General features: G+C 36.8%; 2 protein-coding genes across 7 annotated transcripts; one reads left to right on the forward strand and one right to left on the reverse strand.

The window, feature by feature from the left end:
* Positions 1-4,728: 4,728 nt before the first annotated feature.
* LOC141670613 (uncharacterized) lies at positions 4,729-7,593 on the reverse strand. 6 transcript variants are annotated; one of them, XM_074476545.1, is made up of 6 exons: positions 7,179-7,593; positions 6,770-6,869; positions 6,614-6,674; positions 6,036-6,213; positions 5,757-5,901; positions 4,729-5,227 (listed from the first exon to the last, which is right to left on the reverse strand). In XM_074476545.1, exons 2-6 carry the CDS (start codon positions 6,844-6,846, stop codon positions 5,041-5,043), a joined length of 648 nt encoding a protein of 215 aa, XP_074332646.1. In that variant the 5' UTR covers positions 6,847-6,869; positions 7,179-7,593; the 3' UTR covers positions 4,729-5,040. The 6 variants fall into 6 exon arrangements, 3 of the variants coding, with proteins under 3 accessions (XP_074332646.1, XP_074332648.1, XP_074332647.1); XM_074476547.1 differs by having other exon boundaries at positions 4,729-4,890; positions 5,145-5,227; positions 6,770-7,593; XM_074476546.1 differs by having other exon boundaries at positions 4,729-4,910; positions 5,145-5,227; positions 6,770-7,593.
* Positions 7,594-19,420: 11,827 nt separating this feature from the next.
* On the forward strand, positions 19,421-20,429 carry LOC141675259 (chlorophyll a-b binding protein, chloroplastic-like). The gene has a single exon (XM_074481971.1). The coding sequence runs from the start codon at positions 19,505-19,507 to the stop codon at positions 20,300-20,302; it is 798 nt and encodes a 265-aa protein (XP_074338072.1). The 5' UTR covers positions 19,421-19,504; the 3' UTR covers positions 20,303-20,429.
* The last annotated feature ends 2,164 nt before the right edge of the window (positions 20,430-22,593 follow it).

The raw sequence follows: 22,593 nt of genomic DNA on the forward strand, positions 1-22,593 counted from the left end.
ATTTTTGATTCTTGATTTTATTTTTAAGGTCAAGGTAGCTTAAGCACAGATTAAGGCTTCCATGGGCATTCCAAGGATCTTTCATGGATTAAAAGCTTCAAGGAAGGTATAAAACTTCAAACCCTAGTTTTACTTTGAATATTTAGGAGTGGTTTTGATTAATATAGTTCATGAGAAGCATGATGCTTGTGTGTTTAAAGTTTGGTTGGGTTTGTAGTGATTGGATTTTAATTGAGGTGTTGATGATTGTTAATGGAGGAGTAGTAGTTTAAATGTTTAAGCATGAATTGAACCTTGTTTGATTTAGTAGTTTGGTTGAATTTGAAGATAGTATGATATTGGATTAAATTGAGATTCTTGGGCTTATTATGACTGAAATCAGTAGCATTGATGTGTATCGTGAATTTTTGTTGATTGGTAGTTGGATTGATATGATTTGGAATGGTAAAATTTGGGAAATCGCGTAAACATAGTCGTCGTAATGCCTGATTTACCTTAGACTGTTTTGTTCTTAACTTCAGGACCCGTGAACTCACTTTTAGATTCTGACCATTGCCATGTTTAGATAGTTCATGTTACGAGCTTCGTCTTGATATATGGTTCGCTTGAATCCGATGTACGGTTTAGGAGAAATGACCGTTTTAAGTAACGGCGTTTCGCGAACGAACCATTACCCCTCGCCTTACTTTAAAACCTTGGTTAAGGCCCTTAAATGACTAATTGGAGTACGAAACAATTATGTAAAGTGGATCAGGCAGTTGTTAGGGTACTCGCGAAAGAATCGCCTTAAAATTCTTAATGGTTAATTTATTAAAAATGGTGGAGCCGAGGGTACTCGAATGACTTATGTGATTCGTTAAGCGTAGAAGTGACCATAAGCGAACGTTAGGGTTCAATTGGTTAAAGTCTAGTTTCTTAAGCGACCGGGGTTTAATTCCGACTTATGTTGTTGTTCATAGTTTATCGGACCCACTCTAAGCTTAAGTCTATCCGGGAACACTCAGGCAAGTTTTTTACCCGTTATACTGTCGTTGTGATGTAAATATATGTATATGCATTATCTTGTGATAAGTGCATGATTGTTATTAACAAATTTTGCGATATATTGGAGCATGCTGATATGGTATATATGCATGTATGTTTCGTAATCTTGATATTTAATTGTTGATTCAATCGCTTATAAGTTGATACATATGCTAGAGATAAGCAGTAGTTGCGTATACCCTTAGTATAGAGGACCCAAAGGTGAACATTTTTCTAAACCGGGAGTCGATGTTCCCGAGTATAATACATATATATTTATATATATATATGAATAGTTTTTAAAACCATTAATCGAATAAGGTTTATTCAATAACTTTTTTTAATTAATGAATATTATTTTGAATATTCATTCGAGGACTTATGACTCCGTTTATTTTATTTAATGAATATTATTTTGAATATTCATTCGAGGACTTATGACTCCGCTTATTTTATTAAATAATATTCTTTATTTTATTAAAGAATAATGTTTCGATAATCAAACTTATTTTTGATTATATAATAAAGATCGTATATCTTTGGTTATTTATTATTCATTTCAAGTATAAGTTTTAAAACTTCTACTTCAATTATTTTTATAAGGATTATCCTTTTGGGAATATTATTTAAATAATAATATTCATATATTTTCTAATATATCGGGACTGATTTATTTCATTAAATCAGCATTACTCCAAACATTCTTAAAAATGTTTTCGAGTCTTTAAAATAATTTTTAAAAGTTAGAGCGGATCCCAAAACTCATTTTAATATTTAAGATCTTCCTTTCGAAGTGGATTTAAATACTCGCTCAAAACCTGAGAGATCCGACTCAGTGGTGTATTTTACATTCGCAACGAGGTTGCTGTTTTGAGAAAACATCTTGATTACTTGTCCATCGTTCGGGAAGTAAGTTCATCTATTTGAGTCGGCATAAGCAACATGGGCTCAGCAGGCGTCCAAGAAAGTGTAAGTGGCTCAGTGGGAGTCCATCAAATGCGTAAGTGGCTGAGTGGCAGTCCAGCATAAGGTCCTATTGCGGCCAGGGTGATGACCAATGGGGAATTCATCCATCTAATAGTAGAAAAGGTTACTTATTGGTATCTTTGCCTGATCAGCAAGATATCAGATTTATGCCAAGGTTTTCTCCTTTCCAAATTCATTGGATATTACAACTCTGTTTATAATTTTCATAACAGAGGTTTTCAAGGAGTGTATGAAATGTATATATATAGGTGTATATATATCGGGACTTAATACAGTATCTCGTAACTTTATTATTTATAACGATATTTCAAAGATTGAATCTATTCAAATCTTATCTTGTAGTCTCATCTATGTGATGAACTTTTGAAACGGATTATACCTTGAACGGTGGTAGTTCAAGTAGTATTCGGAAAAGATATAAGTATACTGGAGTATCTCGTAACTTCACATTTTCAACTTATATCTAGTAAATGATTATCTTATGCATGACAAAGATTTTTAGAAAAAAATGTTGAGACAAGGTTAGATATATGAGATCACCTTGCAACGATATTTTTATACAGTTATAAACTGGAACTCTGTGTATATTATGCATGGCAGAGGATTTCAAAGATTTTGAAAAGTATATATACTTATATACTGAATATTTTGCGACTTGGTCGCGTTAAGATATCAAACTTGGTTCATTTCTTCTTGACCAAGACTTTTATGAGTACTATGAGAATGCTCATATATTGTTAATTATTATACATATTATTTCGGTGGGCTTGTTGCTCACCCTTTCTTTCTTCTTTCATCACACAACAACAGATAGACAAGATGAACAGGATCAAGCTCCCAATTCGCGAGCGGATAGGAAACGTTCTGCAGTTTCCTGTAGGCATCAATGTCGTTGTAGCTGAGGTATGATCTACCAATAGGCTAGGCTTTCAACTTTTGATGTACCAGACTTATGTAGATTTATGAATTGTAATAATGGCAAGGAATATGTAAATTATTCAGAAACCCCTTTTAAGGTGAAATGGTTTATAATTGTGGAATAAAATGACTTGTGTTATTTTTGGTATTCATCTCTGAGACTATAACTTGTGGTGTGTGTGTGTATTGTGGGGTCACAGTACGCAGTAGTTGGTTGTCTGTTAAGATTAAGTATTGATAAGGGAAATGGAACTCGTGACAACCCGAATCCCCGACCCCGGATTTGGGGGTGTTACATACAGTTTGAGATATATTGGAATGTTTATTATATTGAACATCATGTACCTCATCATTGTCACTGGAGCTGTCTTCAATTCCAGTAAAACATAATTGAGCCACTTCATCGTTTGAATAAATCTCGACTTCTAAATCATCATCACTCCAGGTAATTAATGCTTTCTTCTTGTTCTTGAGCTTGTTGCGGTCCTTTTTGAAATGCCTTTTTTCCCACATTCGAAGCAAGTGTCTTTCCTCGAATTAGCTTATTATCTTTGCTGGGATTAGGTTTGAAATCTTTCTTCGGAAACTAAGACTTCATTAGCCGTTTTGATGTATTCCTTTTGGCAAGAAATTTGTGAAACTTCTTGGTCAAGAGAGCAATTTCCTCATCAGAATTATCAGGAGATTCGTCCGCATCTGCATTAAGTGCAAGAGTTTTATTTCGAGGAGCATCATCTTCTTCATCATATCTGCGAAGCTGATTCTCGAATTCTTCCAATTCACTAAAAAGTGTAAGAGTGTCCATAGTAGAAAGAATATTCGAATCATGCAGTATGGTAACCTTAGGAGCAAACTTCTTTGGCATTGCCCTGAGAACTTTCCGGTTGATTTTGGATTGTGGAATAGTCCTTTCCAGAAGAGATATGGAATTTATCAAGGTTAAGAACCTTCCTTGAGCTTCTTTGATACTTTCATCTCTTTCCAACCTGAAACCTTCATAATCACTCATTAGCATACTAAGTTTAACATCACGTACCTTATATGTACCTTCATGGCTGACTTTAATAGTATCCCAGATTTGTTTAGCCGTGGTACAAGCTGATACTTTACCCAACTCAGTAGCCACCATGCCATTTAGAAGTGAATTTATAGCTTTCACATTAGAATTCATAGCATTGAGTTCTTCAGGAGAGAGTTCTTTGATAGACTTAGGCTTTCCTTCTTTCATTGGAACTGTAAAGCCATTCTCAACTGTATCCCATTCAAAAGCATCACGCTGGAGGAAGATTTTCATGCGGAATTTCCAGTCATTGTAATTTTCAGCACCTTGAAGCAATGGCGGGTAATTGTTTGAATACCTGTCTGGTTGGGCTATGGATCGCTAGCAAAATTAACACTAAATAGAGAATTAAATGCACCCGCTATAATACCAATTGAAATTTAAAGGCCCAAACGATATAACGATTATCTAACTGATATGGTAAATTGGTCAGTCTCTTATGAATGAGACAGACAATGAGACAGTCTCAAACAACTCAAACTAGATCTTGTTCGACTGGATATTCGAGTAAAAAATGGAGAACAAGAATTATGTTTCAGATGAAGAATATAGCGTGAAAGTATTAGCTGCAAATCTGAAATCATGAGTTGTATTTATAAACAAGTTATGACAGATTTGTTATCAAACAACCGGATAAGATAATGTTGAAAACTGATTTGTTTGAAAATAATTTGAATAAGTCTTTGAAAGAGAAATCTATTAGTTTGTTTGAAATAGATAAACCAAATAAAAGATAAGTCTTGAATATTTCAAACTAGATTTATAAGATAGGATTTGTTTGAGATAAAGAAGAAAAAGTTTATCCAGTCAAAACTAGATTTACACAAACCCTAACAAACTTGAAATGTAATCCTGGAAAGCTGCATTGATTGTCTCGGATAGAATATTGCTTCCATTCTATTCTGAAAAAATCATCATAAACCTGTAAATTAACATATTTAAGTATGAAAAATATGATCTGATATAGGGGCTCGGCGTGGTTATAACTTAGAAATGGTAATCAGGGAATCCATCAGGGAAATGAGGAAATTTGTTGGCCAGTTTCATTATTGTCACGGCAACCGAAACGAACAAGCCAAGAAATATACACACAAACACAACATAACCAAGAAACACAACACTAAAAATGTCATAGATACGTATACAAATAACTGACCAAGTGTCCTCAACTTTGCTAGGAGTTTCAGATGATTCTGCGATGTTAAGAATATTGGACGTTGTTGCTGGTATGACCTGATTCTGCAGCAAAGATTCTGGGTAATTATCATTGAATTTTTGTTTAAACGTTGTAATTATATCTTTCATGATCTTGTTCTCTATAAGGCCGCTTCCATTTCAAATGATAAAATTTGTCACAACCAGATTATGTTTAGTGTACAATAAGGATATAGTATTAATTACTCTAAGAACGCAATGCAAGCATAAACTATGATAATGTTCATCAAAAAAATGATATGATAATCTTTATAATATCTGGTTTATTTTTAACTTTATAATACGATAACTTGTATAGTGCTTTTTAAGTAAAGTGCCTTGCTTGCATTTGCATAGCGCTATTTTTGAAGTGCTATAGAAGTAGTGTCAGCTAGATCCAATTTTGTAGAAGTGTTCTTAACCTAAATAACAATATGCTATACTTTCTCTATGACTCTATCTGGTGTAAGAGTACATAAGAAATCCATATACAATAATTGAGGTCTGGGGATATTTCTATTATATTCTGGGATCATATAAAAGAACAGAAGAAGATTTAAAGAGATATGCTTACTTCTTTTCCTTGATCTCCTTGCCTAATATGCCTCCAATTTGGGCCAGTGCTGCTCTCCATTCTTCCATTTTGTCATTGTTGTTTTGCTTTAATTGCTGAAGCGCAGCACCAAATTTTCCTAACTGGTGCTTCACATCATCTGTTTCTATATAATAAAAAATTGGTATTACGAAATACTTAGACGTCCTGTTGCGTTCAAGAATCAGAACAAGCTCATTTAAGCAATGCTTTGAAGATGCAAATTTGTTGGATAAAATAACAATGGCACTTTTAGAGTACTTGATGGCCTTCTTGATAGTCTCATCAATTTCGTCTCCGAGATTAATGTTTTCGTTATCCATGAATGGTCGAAATTTTTGGCGTTGCAGCGCCTCAGACTAGTGACAAGTAAAACTCTGCCGCACTTGCCCTCTAAAACACAAAAAAAAACGTCATAGTCTTCGATAGCCATGAATTCCTGGTAGTTACAGAAATGAAAAGAGAACTTATAAAATGAAGGACATAGTAAATTTACAAACGTTCCTAGAAGTTTGATGGAGGAGACTTGCAAGCTCTTGCAATCAGATTATTGATGAATTGTATTATTGTTTGAATCTAACTTGCAAACTTGGTCCAGGAATTTTTGCAGTTAATGCATGACCATATTTTCCTAATAAGAGGGTTGACAAGGCATGCCTATACATATTTTGCTGTTTTTTTCATTTGAACAAGTCAAGATATAATAAGTGTAACTACCTCATCTAGGATACAGACATTTTGGAAGTACATTATGAATTTCAAAAGTGAAAAAGAGAGCGAAGAGGATAACGGGGAAACTTGAAAGTTTGAGCATGAGCATTATATTAGGGAGGAAGTACCTTGTGCCAGCCCCAGGTAACCCAATGGGTTCCTTCAAAGACTGATACTGTGGAAGAGCTGCTGCTTTTCGTATCAATATCAAAAAGAACGTTGGATAACTTTATATCACACTGGACTATTGGAAAATCGTAACCTGAATGCAAGTATAACCAGACCTCTTACACAATATCCACCATACGTGCTTGGTCCACCCCTGAATCTTGTATGATGGTCTCCAGGCTACCATTTGCATAGTATAACAGTGATAGGCATGACCTAGATTAGAGTGCACTGTGCTATATAATAGGGTTTATGTTGTCACCAACAAAGAAGAGAATTAAGGTACAAAGTTGAAATAATTAACTTTAATGATAATTATGAAGTCATTTAAAGTAGTAGCTAAAATTAGAGAAATGGACCAAAAAACACAATTTTTAGATAGTAGATCCCAAATGGCACTCCAGGCAATATTGGTCCTTCACTAGCACATATATAACGAGGAAATTTTAATTTGGTGACAATAGTTTCAGTCACCTGATAAGTTTCTCAAATCAAATATTCTTTCTATGCAAATCTAAATCTTACCTTAATGACTACTTCCGTCTCTGGTCTCCCAATCATCCCACTCAACCCCCTCCGTGACTATTACACACAAACACAGATATACATACATAACACCCACATATATATACACATACAGAGCAAAGAATAACCGGTAAATTGGAAGTGTTCTCACTAGAATGGGTGGCATAGAAGCGGTAACCGGAACGCAAATTGGACTCCCAGTTAGTTGTGCAGTTGTGCGAAGTAACTTGTACAAGGCCAACTATTCTTAGATCTGAAGAAAATGTAAAGAGCAGTTGCGATATTATAGAAAACACAACTGTTGTAAACGTTTGGACTGTCTGTACACGAGATCTTGGATTGCGTTTCATCAGTAACGCATTTATGGAATGTGTTTACATCTAACGCATCCTCTGAACATATCACCACTGTACGAGTGGAGGGCCAGCTTCCTAGACAATGTTATTTTGGACATTTTTTTGTTAAAAAGGTGCTAAAATGGACCAACACCCCTAAAATCTAAAATTAAGAGGTTACGTTGTTAAAAGAACTATTTAAAATTTTCAATGCAAGTATTTATTTAATCAAGTTTTCTATTGTATGCTCGTGAGCACATAATAAGCGCAGACACTTATAATTTTAGGCTAATTTGATTGATGGAGTTAGTGTGAATCACTATTATAAAAAAGGAACCATGCGAAAAAATGATAAATACCTCATGCGCCTTTGGGCACATAATAGAAACTTCGATAAGATAAAATTAAAAATTATTTAAGTGTATAATAATTTTCATTCTTTTTTTCCATTTACAATTTTTAAATTTATAAAGGGTTTTTTATGAATATTGTTAAGTAACCAGTCACAATCAGCAATCTGAAGCGAAGAAGGAACAAAAGACAATGAGATAGTACCTTGCAGCAGATGATGACGAGTAAGATGCCAATCAATATCAATATGTTTAGTGCGCTCATGAAATACCGAATTACGTGCAATATGAATTGCACTCTTATTATCACAATATAATGGGGTGGAACTAGGAAGGCTAACACCCAAATCTGCAAGTAAGCGTTGCGACGTAACCAAACAATATCACAAGTAGTGGAAGCCATGACACGATACTAAGCTTCTGAAGACGATGTCGAAACAACATCTTATTTTTTACTCTTCCATGAAATAAGAGAATCACCAAGAAAAATACAAAAACCAGTTGTGGATTTACGATCCTTGGGATCACCGGCCCAATCAGCATCACTATAAGCACGCAACTTTAAAGATGAGTTAGAAGGAAACAAAAGACTCTGAAACTGAGTCCCAAGAAGATACCTGATAATGCGAAGAACTGCAGCCCAATGTACGGTAGTAGGAAAAGTGACAAATTGACTAACTATATGAACAACATGTGCAATATCTGGACAAGTAATAGTGAGATAAACAAGACTACCAATAATCGTACGATATAAAGTAGGATCTGCTAAGGGAAGACCATCAGATGGAGGATATCTAGCATTCATCTCTAAAGGAGTTTCCACAGTCTTGGTATCAGTAAGACGTGCACGGTCAAGTAAATCAGCAATGTACTTAGATTGACACAAAAGATACTCCTTTGGTGAGCTAGCAACTTCAATTCCCAAAAAATAACGGATCAAACCCAAATCTTTCATAGCAAAATAACGAGCCAACTCACGTTTCAATGACTCAATACCATCACAATCATCACCGATAATAATTATATCATCAACATATAAAGATAATAAGATACGACCAGCACTCGTAGATCGTATAAAAATAGCAGAATCATGATTACTAGGACGAAAACCAAGTGAATAAAGTACCTAAAAAACTTCTCAAACCAACAACGAGATGATTGATGAAGACCATAAATAGATTTACGAAGTCTGCAGACATAACCTGGTTGATGCGAAAGACCGGGAGGAGACGTCATGTAAACTTCCTCTTGAAGATCACCATACAAGAATGCACTCTTAACATCCATCTGAAATATTTTTTACTTTCAAACAGAAGCCACTGCAATCAAAGTACGAACAGTTGTCATCTTTGCAACAAGCGCAAAAATTTCTTCATAGTCCAAGCCATACTCTTGAGAGTAACCTTTAGCAACAATTCGAGCCTTATAACGCTCAACGGATCCATCAGCTTTTGTCTTAATTTTATATACCCAACGATAACCAATTGCATGTTTTCCTGGCGGCAATGGGATTAAATCTCATGCATGAGTTTGATGTAAAGCAGTAAGTTCCTCGGCCATAGCATTTTGCCATAAAGGATCATGAACAGCCTCTCTATATGATGCAGGCTCAGACAAATGGTGAACAGATGTAACGAATGAACCAAAAGATGGGAAATAAGATGAATAAGCAAAATCAGGAAGTTGGGTGGACTTACATATGCGAGTAGACTGGAAAACTGGCGGAGGAGTCGAACTTTCAGTAGAAGGTTGAGTGGGAGGAGAATTTAAAATCTATGGTGACGATTGATTGGTTGTAGAAGCAGGTGGAGACGTCGGTCTGAGATGTAGATATAGAAGTTGGTGGAGATGTAGATGCCTCCGGAACTTAAGTATTAGAATTTGTGGTTGAAGCATCCTCAATGTTTGTGTCAAAAGGATCAATACGAATAAGCTCTTCTTGTGTCATATGATGCGAATTAGCAGGAACAGAGAAAAACGAAATATGCTCCAAAAAGTAAACATGTTGAGAAACATACAATTTTCCACTGACCGGGTCAAAACAACGATATCCTTTCTGGGTAACACCGTAGCCCAAAAACACACATAAAGCAGACTTAGCAGACAATTTACTACGCTCAACCTGAGGTTTAAGAACAAAGCAGGTACAACCAAAAGGAGACAAACCAGAATTTTGAGCAGTTGGAATTCGGTTAATCACATAAACAGCAGTAAGAAGTGTTGCACCCCAAAATACACTCAGAACATCAGCCGACAACAAAAATGAGCGAGTTGTTTCAACAAGATGACGATGTTTACTTTCAGCAACACCATTCTGTCGAGGAGTGTCAGTACATGAGGATTGGCGTATAGTCCCATCAGAAGAAATCAAGCGACAAAAAGCGTTAGAGCTGTATTCACCTCCCAAATCACAAAGAAAACATTTAATGACAGCTTTATGTTGAGTTTTTATATGAGCTCTAAAATCTTTAAAAATATCCAAAAAAATCAGACTTACGCTTAATAAGATAAATCCACGTATAACCAGTGAAATCATCAATAAACGAAACATAATATCTAGATCCTCCTTTTATGGGAATAAGAGTAGGTCCCTACACATCAGAATGCACAATATCAAACGGAGGAAGAGAATACGTAACAATCTTATGAAAAGGTAAAGCAGCAAATTTCGCTAGTTTACAACCGCTACAGTCAGAAATATCATGAGATTTTAGTTGTCCCAAGGCTCCAGTTGAAACTAAAAATTGTAAACGAGATTGAGAAACATGATCTAAACGAGCATGCCATATGTAGAAGTCAGAAGGTAAATCACTCAAACAAAAAGATGATAAATCAAGACTAGGAGTTCCCACAGCAAATACATTGAGTTCATCCAAAATATAAAGTCCTCCCTGCTTATGACCTTTCCCAATTACTTTTTGAGATCTCGGATCCATAACAAAACAAGTAGTAGAAGAAAAAGAAACCAAGTAACCAGATTCACATAATCGACTAACCGAAACAAGATTTAACTTGAGATCCGAAATATAATAAACATCAAAGAGAAATACTGTTGGGGTAACTACAGAACCAACACCTCGTAACGACATAGGATGGCCATCAGCAGTCATGATGGATAAAGATGAATCATCAGAAAATAAAATGAAAGACGACAAATGAGGAGACATGTGATGCAATACACCTGAATCCAGAATCCATAGAGAAGAAAATAAACTTGAAGTACCTGTTAACAAAAGACTTGTTGATGATGAGACATACATGTTGAAATATTGTTGAAACTAAACTCAAACCAAATCAGAAATAAAGTTGAATCTAAATTCAACACCAAATTTTAAACTGTATCCAAATTCAATCAAGAAACCAAACCCGAAATCAAATCCAAACTCAAATCACCAATTCCAATCCAAAATAAAATCCGAAGTAGATTGAAAACCAGTTTCAATTTTGATTGCAAATTCAAAACTAATATCAAATCTCAAGCAGATAAATCAATTACTAAAATTGTAACATCCCAATAATCGAGTACTACAAATTCCAATCAATCAAATTACCCAAATTACAAGATCAACAACGATGAAAAGAATGAACTAAAAGTAAACAGTAACCTGTTGGAACCATAAAAAAATTGATTTATGGAGCTCCAAATACGATCTCCACCATTCAAAATTTAGATACTGATGCAAATAAGGCGTGGTTAAAATTTCAGGATGATCCAACGGTTGAAACTCCGAGAATCATAAAAATAAGTTGGCTGATCTGGGCAGAAAATTTTCTGCGAATTTTTAAGAAACTTTTGTTCTTGTAACGTAAATCTATCTATTTAATGATTAAACTAAAGTTTCACGATCACTTAAAACCTAACTCTTGATATCATGTTAAGTAACTAGTCACACTAAAACCTTAAGGTGATAGAGGAAGTCCCGAACATGATCTTATACTCTTTAACAAATATGTCCCATTTTAAAAACCCATTTATAAATATATCACATTTACATATGCTCGGAAATGCAAAATAAAGAAGTTTTGGTGAGGTGGGTTTTTCATTTATATATTAACAAATAAAATAGATTCTCTCCAAGTTTGTGAGAGGCTTGTTTTCTCTCCGAGTCTGATTCTAGATTCGTGTGAGTCTTCGATGGCGAGATATCAAAACATTATTGAACAGATGGAGAATCTTAACGTGGAGGATGAAGAAAATGAGGATTTGATCTTTGAAGGGGATATTGTGGAGGAAGTGAACAAGTATGATCTATGTTTGGTGGGTCGATTTCTAACAGAGAAGAATATCAATACCAGAGCGATGAAATCCAAAATGGCAGATATTTGGAAACCTACGATGGGAATCAATATCAAGGAGTTGGAGACCGGCGTGTTTCTGTTCCAGTTCTACCACAAGGAGGACAAAGCTTGGGTGTTGAATGGAGGACCATGGAGTTTTGACAATGCTATGTTGTTACTTGAGCAGATACCATTAGGAGAAGAACCTTTGAAAGTTCCTTTATGGTGGCTAAATATCTGGATTCAGATTCATGAGTTACCAAGCGGTTTCATGTCAGAAGCTGTTGGCCAACAACTTGGTAACTTTTTTTGGTGAGTTTGTTCAATATGATGTGAAAAATGATAGTAGTATATGGAGGGATTGTATGCGTTTAAAGATAAGGCTGGATGTGAGGAAACCTTTGAAAAGAAAGAAGAGGATAAAGCGAAGGAATGGAACGGAGTTTATTGTGACCTGTAAGTATGAGCGTCTTGGGGATTTCTATTTTGCATGTGGTCTAGTCACTCATACTGAGAGGTTCTGTAGACGATCAATTGATAGTAGAACTGAGGGAGGTGTAAAAGAATGGGGAGCATGGCTTCGAGCTCCACCGCGCCGAGGTGTTGGCCAGGGCGGCAGTAAGTGGTTGAGGGCGGAAGATGATGCGGATTGGACGGCGCGAATTGGGCGAGAAAATAACATCCCGAATCCTTCGGGCGTGATTCCAGGGAATGGAGATATGGTTAGTTATGAAAGGAGAGATATCAGGAGGGATGAGGGGGGAAATTCAAATAGAGTTCAATTTCAAGGCGGGGAAAATAGTGGGCTGGGGGCAAATAATTTGGCTGTTGGGCTGGGCTTAGAAGAGTATTCGAGACTGGAGCTAGAAGAGAGGAAAAGAAAACGACTCAGCCCAGGGGTAAAGGATACGTTAATTGGTAATGTGAGTAATACAGGGACTGATTTATGGGAGGCAAATGGTGACCAACACATGGAAGCTGCATTTTCTGATTCGGATTATACAGTTTCAAACAAATCTGATTTGGCTACGCTTGCGGTGCAAGCTAGCCGACCATTATGAATTACTTAGGCTGGAACTGCAGAGGTATGGGGAACCTCCGTGCAGTTCGTATCTTTGGAGATTTAATAAAATCTCGCAACCCTGATTTTATTTTCTTAGCTGAAACGTTGGTGGAAGGTAAAAATATTAAGGAGTTAGCAGAGAAATTTGGTTTTGTAGAATATTTTGTTGTAGATAGAGTAGGTAGGGGAAGTGGTTTGGCGGTAATGTGGAAGCGTAATTTAGTCTGTCAGGTGGTTGATTCATCTAATAACTTCATTGATGTTCATGTTATGCAGGGACATAATGTAGCTTGGAGACTTACTTGTTTCTATGGCTATCCAGAAAGAACTCGACGTCAAGAATCATGGAATCTTCTAAGAGGTCTTGTCAAGAATGATGGCATCCCTTGGTGTGTGTTCGGTGACTTTAATAATATGTTATATGTATCGGACAAGAAGGGCCCTCATCCTCATCCTCGTTCACTTCTGGACGGGTTTAAACTAGCTATAGAGGGTTATGGTCTCACAGAGCTGGATCTGACTGGGGGGGACTTTACTTGGGAGAAGAGCAAGGGTACAGAGAACTGGGTTCGGGAACGTATTGATAGAGCTTTTGCGAATGATTTGTGGTGGAGAAAGTTTCCTCTATGTAAGTTGTCGGTATCCAATATTATTAAATCTGACCATGATCCAATTATGTTAGAACCTACACATGTTGAATTTTCCAGGAAACAATTTAGGTTCCGTTTCGAAAATACTTGGTTAAATGAACCGAGTTTTAAAGAGGAGGTTACCAGATTTTGGGGCAATATTCCGAAGATTCATCTTCTCCCCAAACTTCTTTCTGTATCGTCGTTCATGGCTAGGTGGGGTAGGACGTTTTTTCACAAGTTTCGTGATAAAGTTAAAAAGCAGAAGGAGGTAATAGGTGAGCTAGTGAACAGGGAAGACGAGGAAGGAGTGAAAAGGTATTTTGAGGAAGCGAAGAAGCTAGATGAATTACTAGTTCGTGAGGAGTTGTACTGGAAACAAAGAGCTAAGTCATTCTGGTTAACTGAAGGGGATACGAATTCAAAGTATTTCCATGCAACTGCATCAAAAAGAAAGAAGGCTAATCACATCTCGCATCTTGTATCAAATGAGGGAGTGGTGGTGGAAAATCACGATGACATGTGTAAAATGGTTGTTGACTACTTTCAAGAAATCTTTGCAGGGGGTGAGTATGACACTGGTATGCACATGAAGAATGTAGGAGGTAGAGTTATCACTGATGATCAGAATGCCAAACTTACAGCTGAGATTACTTTTTCAGAATTTACAATAGCAGTTAAACAAATGCACCCGGATAAAACAGCTGGTCCAGACGGGTTTAGCCCTGCATTTTTCCAACACTTCTGGGATCTGATTGGTTTGGAAATTTATAATTGATGTCGCAACTGGCTATCAGAATTCTCTTTTCCTGCTAATTTGAATGACATGACTCTTGTGTTGTTACCTAAGAAAGAAAACGCTGAGAGGATGACTGAGCTCCGTCCTATAGCTCTTTGCAATGTTTTATATAAAATTCTTGCTAAAGTTCTTGCTAATAGACTTCGAAGCATTCTCCCAAATATCATATCTGAAAACCAGTCGGCATTTGTCCCTGGTAGGAATGGCTCAGATAACGTTTTAGTGGCATTTGAGACGCTTCATCATATGAAGTAGAAGAACCGAGGTCACGATGGGGAGGTGGCCTTTAAATTGGATATATCGAAGGCTTATGACCGTGTTGAATGGGCATACTTGAAATGTAGAATGAAGACTATGGGTTTCTCTGACACTTGGATCAAATGGGTTATGCTTTACGTCACGACTGTGAGTTACATGGTTGCATTTAATGGGAGTAGTGTTGGTCCTATACAGCCAAGGCGTGGTTTGAGGCAAGGTGACCCCATGTCACCGTACTTGTTCTTGTTTTGTGTTGAAGGCCTCTCACATACTATTATTAAAGCTTCAAACGAAGGCGTTGTTACAGGGTGCCAAGTCAGTCCTAATGCTCCTCGAGTTTCTCATTTACTCTTTGCTGATGATAGCTTCTTATTCTTTAAGGCTACTGTTGATGAGGCTAAGAGTGTCAAATCTTTGTTGAATGATTATGGCTGTCAATCAGGTCAACTTATCAATTATCAGAAGTCGGGAATTTTCTTTAGTGCCAATGTGGGTGATAGTAAATACTTAGGTGTTCCATCGCTTATTGGTCGATCTCGGAAAGCAGTGTTTAGCTATGTCAATGAAAGAATTTGGCGGAAAGTGCAGGATTGGAATCACAAGTTGTTGTTGAAGGCGGGTAAGACAATCATGGTTAAAAATGTGGCGCAGTCAATTCCAACTCACACTATGTCGTGTTTCATGCTACTGAAATCTCTGTGTACTGAAATAGAGAGGATTTTGAATGGGTACTGGTGGAGTTCAGGTGGAAACAATAGTAAAGGTCTGCGTTGGTTGGCTTGGGATAAGTTGGCAACAGATAAATCTACTGGTGGGCTAGGCTTCCGTAATCTTCATGGCTTCAACATAGCCCTTCTCGGTAAGCACATTTGGAAGTTCTGTCATAACCCTACATCTCTTGTCGCTCGTGTTTTCAAAGCTAGATATTTCCCAGATAATCATGTTCTGCAAGCGCAAAAAGGGAGTGACCCCAGTTTTATTTGGACAGGGATTTGGGAAGCCAAAGAAAGTTTGTACAAAGGATTTCGGTGGGTTCTAAGAGATGGGAAGGAAATCAGAATTTTTAAAGATCCCTGGTTAAGGGGTAAGAGTGATTTTTGTGTGGAGGATTCGCATATGAATAGTATCAGAAATGAAAGAATTTGTCAGTTCTTCCATCCTAATAGCAAAGACTGGGACGTGCATATGGTTCAACAAAACTTTCATGACGGTGATATTCAGCTTATCTTGCAGACAAGAATTCCGCAAAGTAATATCAGGGATAGAATAGCCTGGATGGGATCGTGTAATGGGGAGTATACAGTAAAGTCAGGTTATCGATATTGGGCTTCTCAGTCCACTTCTACTGAATCTGTGAATGTGTCAAAGGGCTGGAATAAGATCTGGCAAGTTCAACTTCCGCATAAGGTTAGAACTTTTTTATGGAGATTCTGCAAGAACATTATACCTGTTAGGTATCTGCTTCGAAGTAAGGGGGTGGTAATGTCCTATATGTGATGTTGATATCGAACATATGCGGCACCTGTTTTGTGAATGCAAGTTTGCCGAGGAGTGCTGGCAGCAATCAGGGTTAGATATTGACTTCAGCGATGTAGAAATGGCCCCGAACTGGCTGTTGGACAAATTCAGTAATGGTGATTTAGAGTTGGTAGAGAAGATTGGAACAGTGCTATGGGGCATATGGTTCTCCAGGAATAAAAGAGTTTGGGAGGGAAAAAATATTTCTCCTGGAGTGGCAATGAACATCAGTACCAACATGATGGTTGATTGGCGTGAAGCAAACAAACAGAAGATGTTGTCACGTCCGGAAACAGCTCAAGCTCCTCCAAGCTCATGTACTCAGTGGTCTTTGCCAGAGATAGGGTGGTATAAAGTAAATGTGGATGCTTCAGTTTATACTAATGACACTACATTTGCTTTGGGGATGATTTTGCGGAATGACCATGGTCAACTCATGCTGGGGAAAAATATGAGGATTAACGGCAAGGTTTCGGTGTTGGAAGCAGAAGCTACAGGGGTTCTGGAAGCGCTTAAATGGATTGAACATCAAGGGGTGCAGAATGTGGTACTAGAGTGTGACTCTGAGCTTGTGGTTCATTCGCTGCAAGGGAAGACAACGTACCTGGTAGAAGTTGGGCATGTAATTGAGGAGTGCAGGGAGAAGTTTAGGCAGAGGACGGATATCCTTGTCTGTCATGTTAAAAAGCAAGCAAACAGGGCGGCACATTTGTTGGCAAGAGTCTCATGTTTGCTAGGTAGCTACAATCATTTCATGTCTCCTCCAAATATTTTGTTGGAGATGTTACCATCTGAATTTTCTAGCTAATGAAATTTCATCTTTCAAAAAAAAATTATCACATTTACAATATTATTTGTAAATATGTCCCATTTTTAATTTTTTTGACAATTTCATGTTAATCAGAGTTAATTTTACTATTTCACATTTTTTAATGACATGTTTAACCTTTACTTAAATATCATATTTAATATGTTACAATTTCACTATCTTAAATAATTAGTGTGACAACCCGGGTCAAATCCCAAGCCTTTTTCAAAAACCAGGTCAAGTCCTGATTACAAGTCTGAAATAAGTCGAAGCATACTGTCATGAGTGCAGCCAACTTGGGTTACGACAAGCCCCACCACATGCCCCCAAAAGATCATGATTTGTTGGTGCACATAGTAGTAGTACTTTGCCTTATAAACTGAACAGAAGTCACATATCTCTTCGATGTGGGACTGGGATGTTAGAAATTCCCCCACTTAAACTCCTGATATCCTCGTCAGGCCGAACAGATAGCTCATAGGTCCAGATCGTTGCCTCTCTCGCCGTTGTAGGATAATACCGGCTGGTTTCATGTTCCCACCTCCGGACCTCTTGCCATTGTGGGATAATATCGCCAGCCTTCGTGTCCCCAGCCTCCGGCAACTTGACGCATCAAGCTTTCGGGAGTTGGCTCTGATACCATATATGACAACCCAGGTCAAATCACGAGCATTCTTCGAAAATCGGGCCAAGTCCCGATTCCGAAATAAGCCGAAGCCTACTGGCCCAAATACAACCAAATTGGGTAAATAACAAGTCCACCACAGGCCCCCAAAAGGTCATGATTTGTTGGTGCACATAGTAGTAGTACTTTGCCTTATAAACTGAACAGAAGTCCCAAATCTCCTCGATGTGGGACTGGGATGTTACAAACTACCCCACTTAAACTCCTGACATCCTCGTCAGGCCGAACAGATAGCCAATAGGTTTAGATCGTTGTCTCTCTAGCCATTGTGGGATAATACTGACTCGTTTCGTGTCCCCACCTCCGGACCTCTTGCAATTGTGGGATAATACCACCAGCCTTCGTGTCCCCATCTCCGGCAACTTGACGCATCAAACTTTCGAGAGTTGGCTCTTATACCATATGTGACAACCCGGGTCAAATCCCGAGACATTTTCGAAAATCGAGTCAAGTCCCGATTACAAGTCTGAAATAAGTCGAAGCATACTGTCCCGAGTGCAGCCAACTTGGGTTACGATAAGCCCCACCACATGCCCCCAAAAGATCATGATTTGTTGGTGCACATAGTTGTAGTAATTTGCCTTATAAACTGAATAGAAGTCTCATATCTCTTTGATTTGGGACTGGGTGTTACAATTAGTTATTTAAATATCAATATTTTTAAATTACAATTTTTTTGTTAATGAGTATTAAGATTAATAATAAGGTTATGTCTAAGGTCACATGACAGCATTATATCCCTAGTTTTAAATCAACCAAAACTAAGTGATTAACATCATATTTGGATCGGATCTTGCTACGTCCTAATAAAAATCTAACATATAACTGGGTTTTTTTTATGACGAGAGAGAAGAGATTGATATAAAGAATTTTAAGTCACCCAAATATCAAACTCTTACGAGAAAAATTAATTCAAAAGTGTGATCTACCATGATAATTAAATTTTATTGCCAATACATTATATTATTTGGGACCTTTTAGTCAATTCATGTATAAAAAATATAATTAGTTACATGTATAAGAGTTATATAAGAGTTAAAATTTAACATGTGACATTTTTATAATTGTTGAAAAAAATGAGATATATTTGTAAATAACTTATTAATTTGGGATATATTATACAAATTCCCATTTATAAAATTTGAACTAAAGTCTTTTTTTGCTAATTTTTTAACTTTAACTATACGTAACCTATTTATATACACTTGCTGAAAAAAATGTGTCCTGCTATATTTGAGTACCCGTAAAACTTTTCGCAAACCGTCGGGGCCCTGCTCTGTTGACAACAGAGCATGGATTTGCCACCACTCATATAAGTGGTCATGATTTACACTTCTCCGAAATCATTATGTTCACAGAATGTTACACATAATAAATCCATAAGTGGATAGTGCTCTACAAATCTACAAATGGATATGCAATCTAGTCTTTGATATATCATCAACCAATGAGAAACCAGCAAAAAATCCTCAAAGATAAAGACCCCCTCTTCTCAAATTCATATTTAAAATGCCTTCTCACAGAGCAATGAAGCACTCAAGCTTACAACAATCTCTGTACAATACACTTTCTTACAGTAGTACATTTTTAGCTCATTTTAGCAATGGCTGCTTCAACAATGGCCCTTTCTTCCCCTCCTTTTGCAGGGAAAGCTGTGCAAGTAGCTCCCTCTTCACCTGGGCTCTTTGGAAATGGAAGAGTCTCTATGAGAAAGACTGCCAAGAAAGTCACTGTTTCTGACAGCCCGTGGTACGGCCCAGACAGAGTCAAGTACTTGGGCCCATTCTCTGGTGAAGCTCCATCTTACCTTACTGGCGAATTCCCAGGTGACTATGGCTGGGACACTGCTGGACTTTCCGCTGATCCCGAGACCTTTGCCAAGAACCGTGAGCTTGAAGTCATCCACTCCAGATGGGCAATGCTTGGTGCTCTTGGCTGTGTTTTCCCGGAGCTCTTGGCCCGTAATGGTGTCAAGTTTGGTGAAGCCGTGTGGTTCAAAGCTGGTTCACAAATCTTCAGCGAGGGTGGACTTGACTACTTGGGCAACCCAAGCTTGGTCCATGCACAAAGCATTTTGGCCATCTGGGCTACCCAAGTTATTCTTATGGGTGCTGTTGAAGGATACCGTGTTGCAGGTGGACCACTAGGTGAGATTGTTGACCCACTGTACCCCGGAGGAAGTTTCGACCCATTGGGACTTGCTGAAGACCCTGAAGCATTCGCTGAGCTTAAAGTGAAGGAGCTTAAGAATGGCAGACTAGCCATGTTCTCAATGTTCGGGTTCTTTGTTCAGGCCATTGTCACAGGAAAGGGTCCATTGGAGAACCTTGCTGACCACCTTGCTGATCCCGTTAACAACAACGCTTGGGCCTTTGCCACAAACTTTGTTCCTGGAAAGTAAGAGGTGCAGATTTGAGTTTTTAGACCATTTGAATTGAAACTTTTCTTAATTTTCAGGTCATTATGTGAGAGTTGTGTAAATGTAAATACAAGCGTCTGTATTCAAATGAATGTGAATTTTTTTGTCAGTTGTGCTAAAGTAAAGACTTCAAGTACATACTTCTTCACAAAGTTAATCTCAACTTCTATATATACACTTGAAATTTATTTAATCAAAACTTAAAATCAATGAAACTTTTTTTATGAAGAGTTAAATGCACTTGGTGTACCTAAAGTGCTAAACTATGTTCGTTATGCACTTTGTGTACTCATACTACCATTTGTGCAGATTGTGTACCTAGACTATACAAAAAAGTATAATTTGTGAACTCATACTTTATGCCCATGTTGATTTAAAATCCCCACATAAATCTGCTCCTGAATTAGTTCATTTTTTATAAGGTGGTTGAGCAAGAATTTCTTTATCTCGCCTGATAATCAGACTTTAATGTAGAAAACTTAATGTTGTTAGGTTACCAAGTTATATTAAACAAGCACGTGTGTAACCCGTGCAAAACACAAGCCTCAATATAAAAAATAGTTATCTTATGTTAATTAGTTGTTACTAATTTACTTTGAAAGATCTGACGGTCATTATCTGTTTATAGTTAACCTGTTAACCAACCAACCATACTGACCATGCGAAAAATAGATGATAATAAGTAGGACACCAGATTTTATACTTTAAAGGGCCACTCATATGCAACCTTAAATTTTTATATAAATATATAAGTTTGACTTGGTGAAGAAACACAATTAATAAAGGCCCAGGACGATAATAAGTATATCATATACACTAAGTAGCCTAAGAGGGTTAGCGTAAGATGGTTAACTTGGATGATCTGGCGTTGTCATCACCGTGTCCCACAAAACAAAAAAATAAAGATAGGATAAAAGGGCAAAACTAAAAAAAATAGTAAATACAAATATGATTTACACGATTTCCATACAAGTTGTAATAAAATTACATTTGACCAAAAGTTGTTCAATAATAATATTAATACTAGAATATCTTAATACATATGTATTATATCATATATATAATTAGCATAACAAGGTTAACATATGATGGTCTAGGTGTGGTCATTATCAAAGATCCCATGAAGCTAAATAAATAAATAATATGAAGGAGGAGCAAAATATAAAATATAGTTAAAGCAAAAAAAACTTTAAGTCGTTTGTGGTCGATATGAAGAAAAAGAATGATATGATCGATTACAATAATAAACTAAAGAATGAATCACGACCAACAATGTACTAAATGTATTTATGGAGGTGATATATAATAATCCAACACTTATTGTGCATTATTGTGTATTCAACATGGACGGAAGTAGCACCTTGTTGTACTTGTACATTAATTTGATGTAGCAAAATAAGGGTTCATTGATATGATGTTTATAATCTATGCCTGGAAAAAATATATACAAACAGGTAAAGTGAATTAGATGGTAATATATGAGATGTACAAGTAATAGATGGTAATATATAAGTTGAACATTGTGCATTATTACGTACATAATTTTAACTTACTAAATTAATATGTAATTTTTGAAACTCAATATTATGATAACAAAAAAAATTAGATTTTATAATACAAATATTGTTGCCTGATACTAAAAATGGGTATGTGTAACCTTTGAAGTGAAACTATGTTATGAATAAATCTGGACAATAATGAATATGTATAAATGATATAGCTAGTAACTGAGCTAGTAAATGTATATTGGATAATAACAAAGAGTCGGGTGTATTATATACAACTGGTCTATGTTACTCGGACTCGGCTAGAAGTGTCCGATATGGATACATGTCCAGGTATCGGACTCGGCAATATTTTGAAAAATATACATGTTTTTGGCTTAAAATAAGTGTCCGAGTCCGAGTGTCTGACACGGGTACTCGGAGGTAAAATGAAGAGTCCGAGTAACATAGCAACTGGTTGTGAAACCATACTGGAGACATGTGAAGTACTAATGGCTTTAAAATCTGACTTTTTTATAATAGACCTGATTATGTATATCATGCATCAATAGATGTGGCAGAAAGGAGATGAATCCTAATTGTGAAACCATACCTTTTTTGTGAAACCATACCGTAGACATGTGAAGTACTAATTGCTTTAATATCTGAACTTTATAATAATACGCTCTATTATGCATATTATGCGTACGTAAACAGATGCTGGAAGGAGATGAATCCTCTTTTATTATGGAGATTTTAACTGTGGCAGTGAATGTCCAATATTTGATG

The sequence above is a fragment of the Apium graveolens genome, chromosome 7 (genome assembly GCF_009905375.1).
Source record: "Apium graveolens cultivar Ventura chromosome 7, ASM990537v1, whole genome shotgun sequence".
Taxonomy (NCBI): Eukaryota; Viridiplantae; Streptophyta; class Magnoliopsida; order Apiales; family Apiaceae; genus Apium; species Apium graveolens.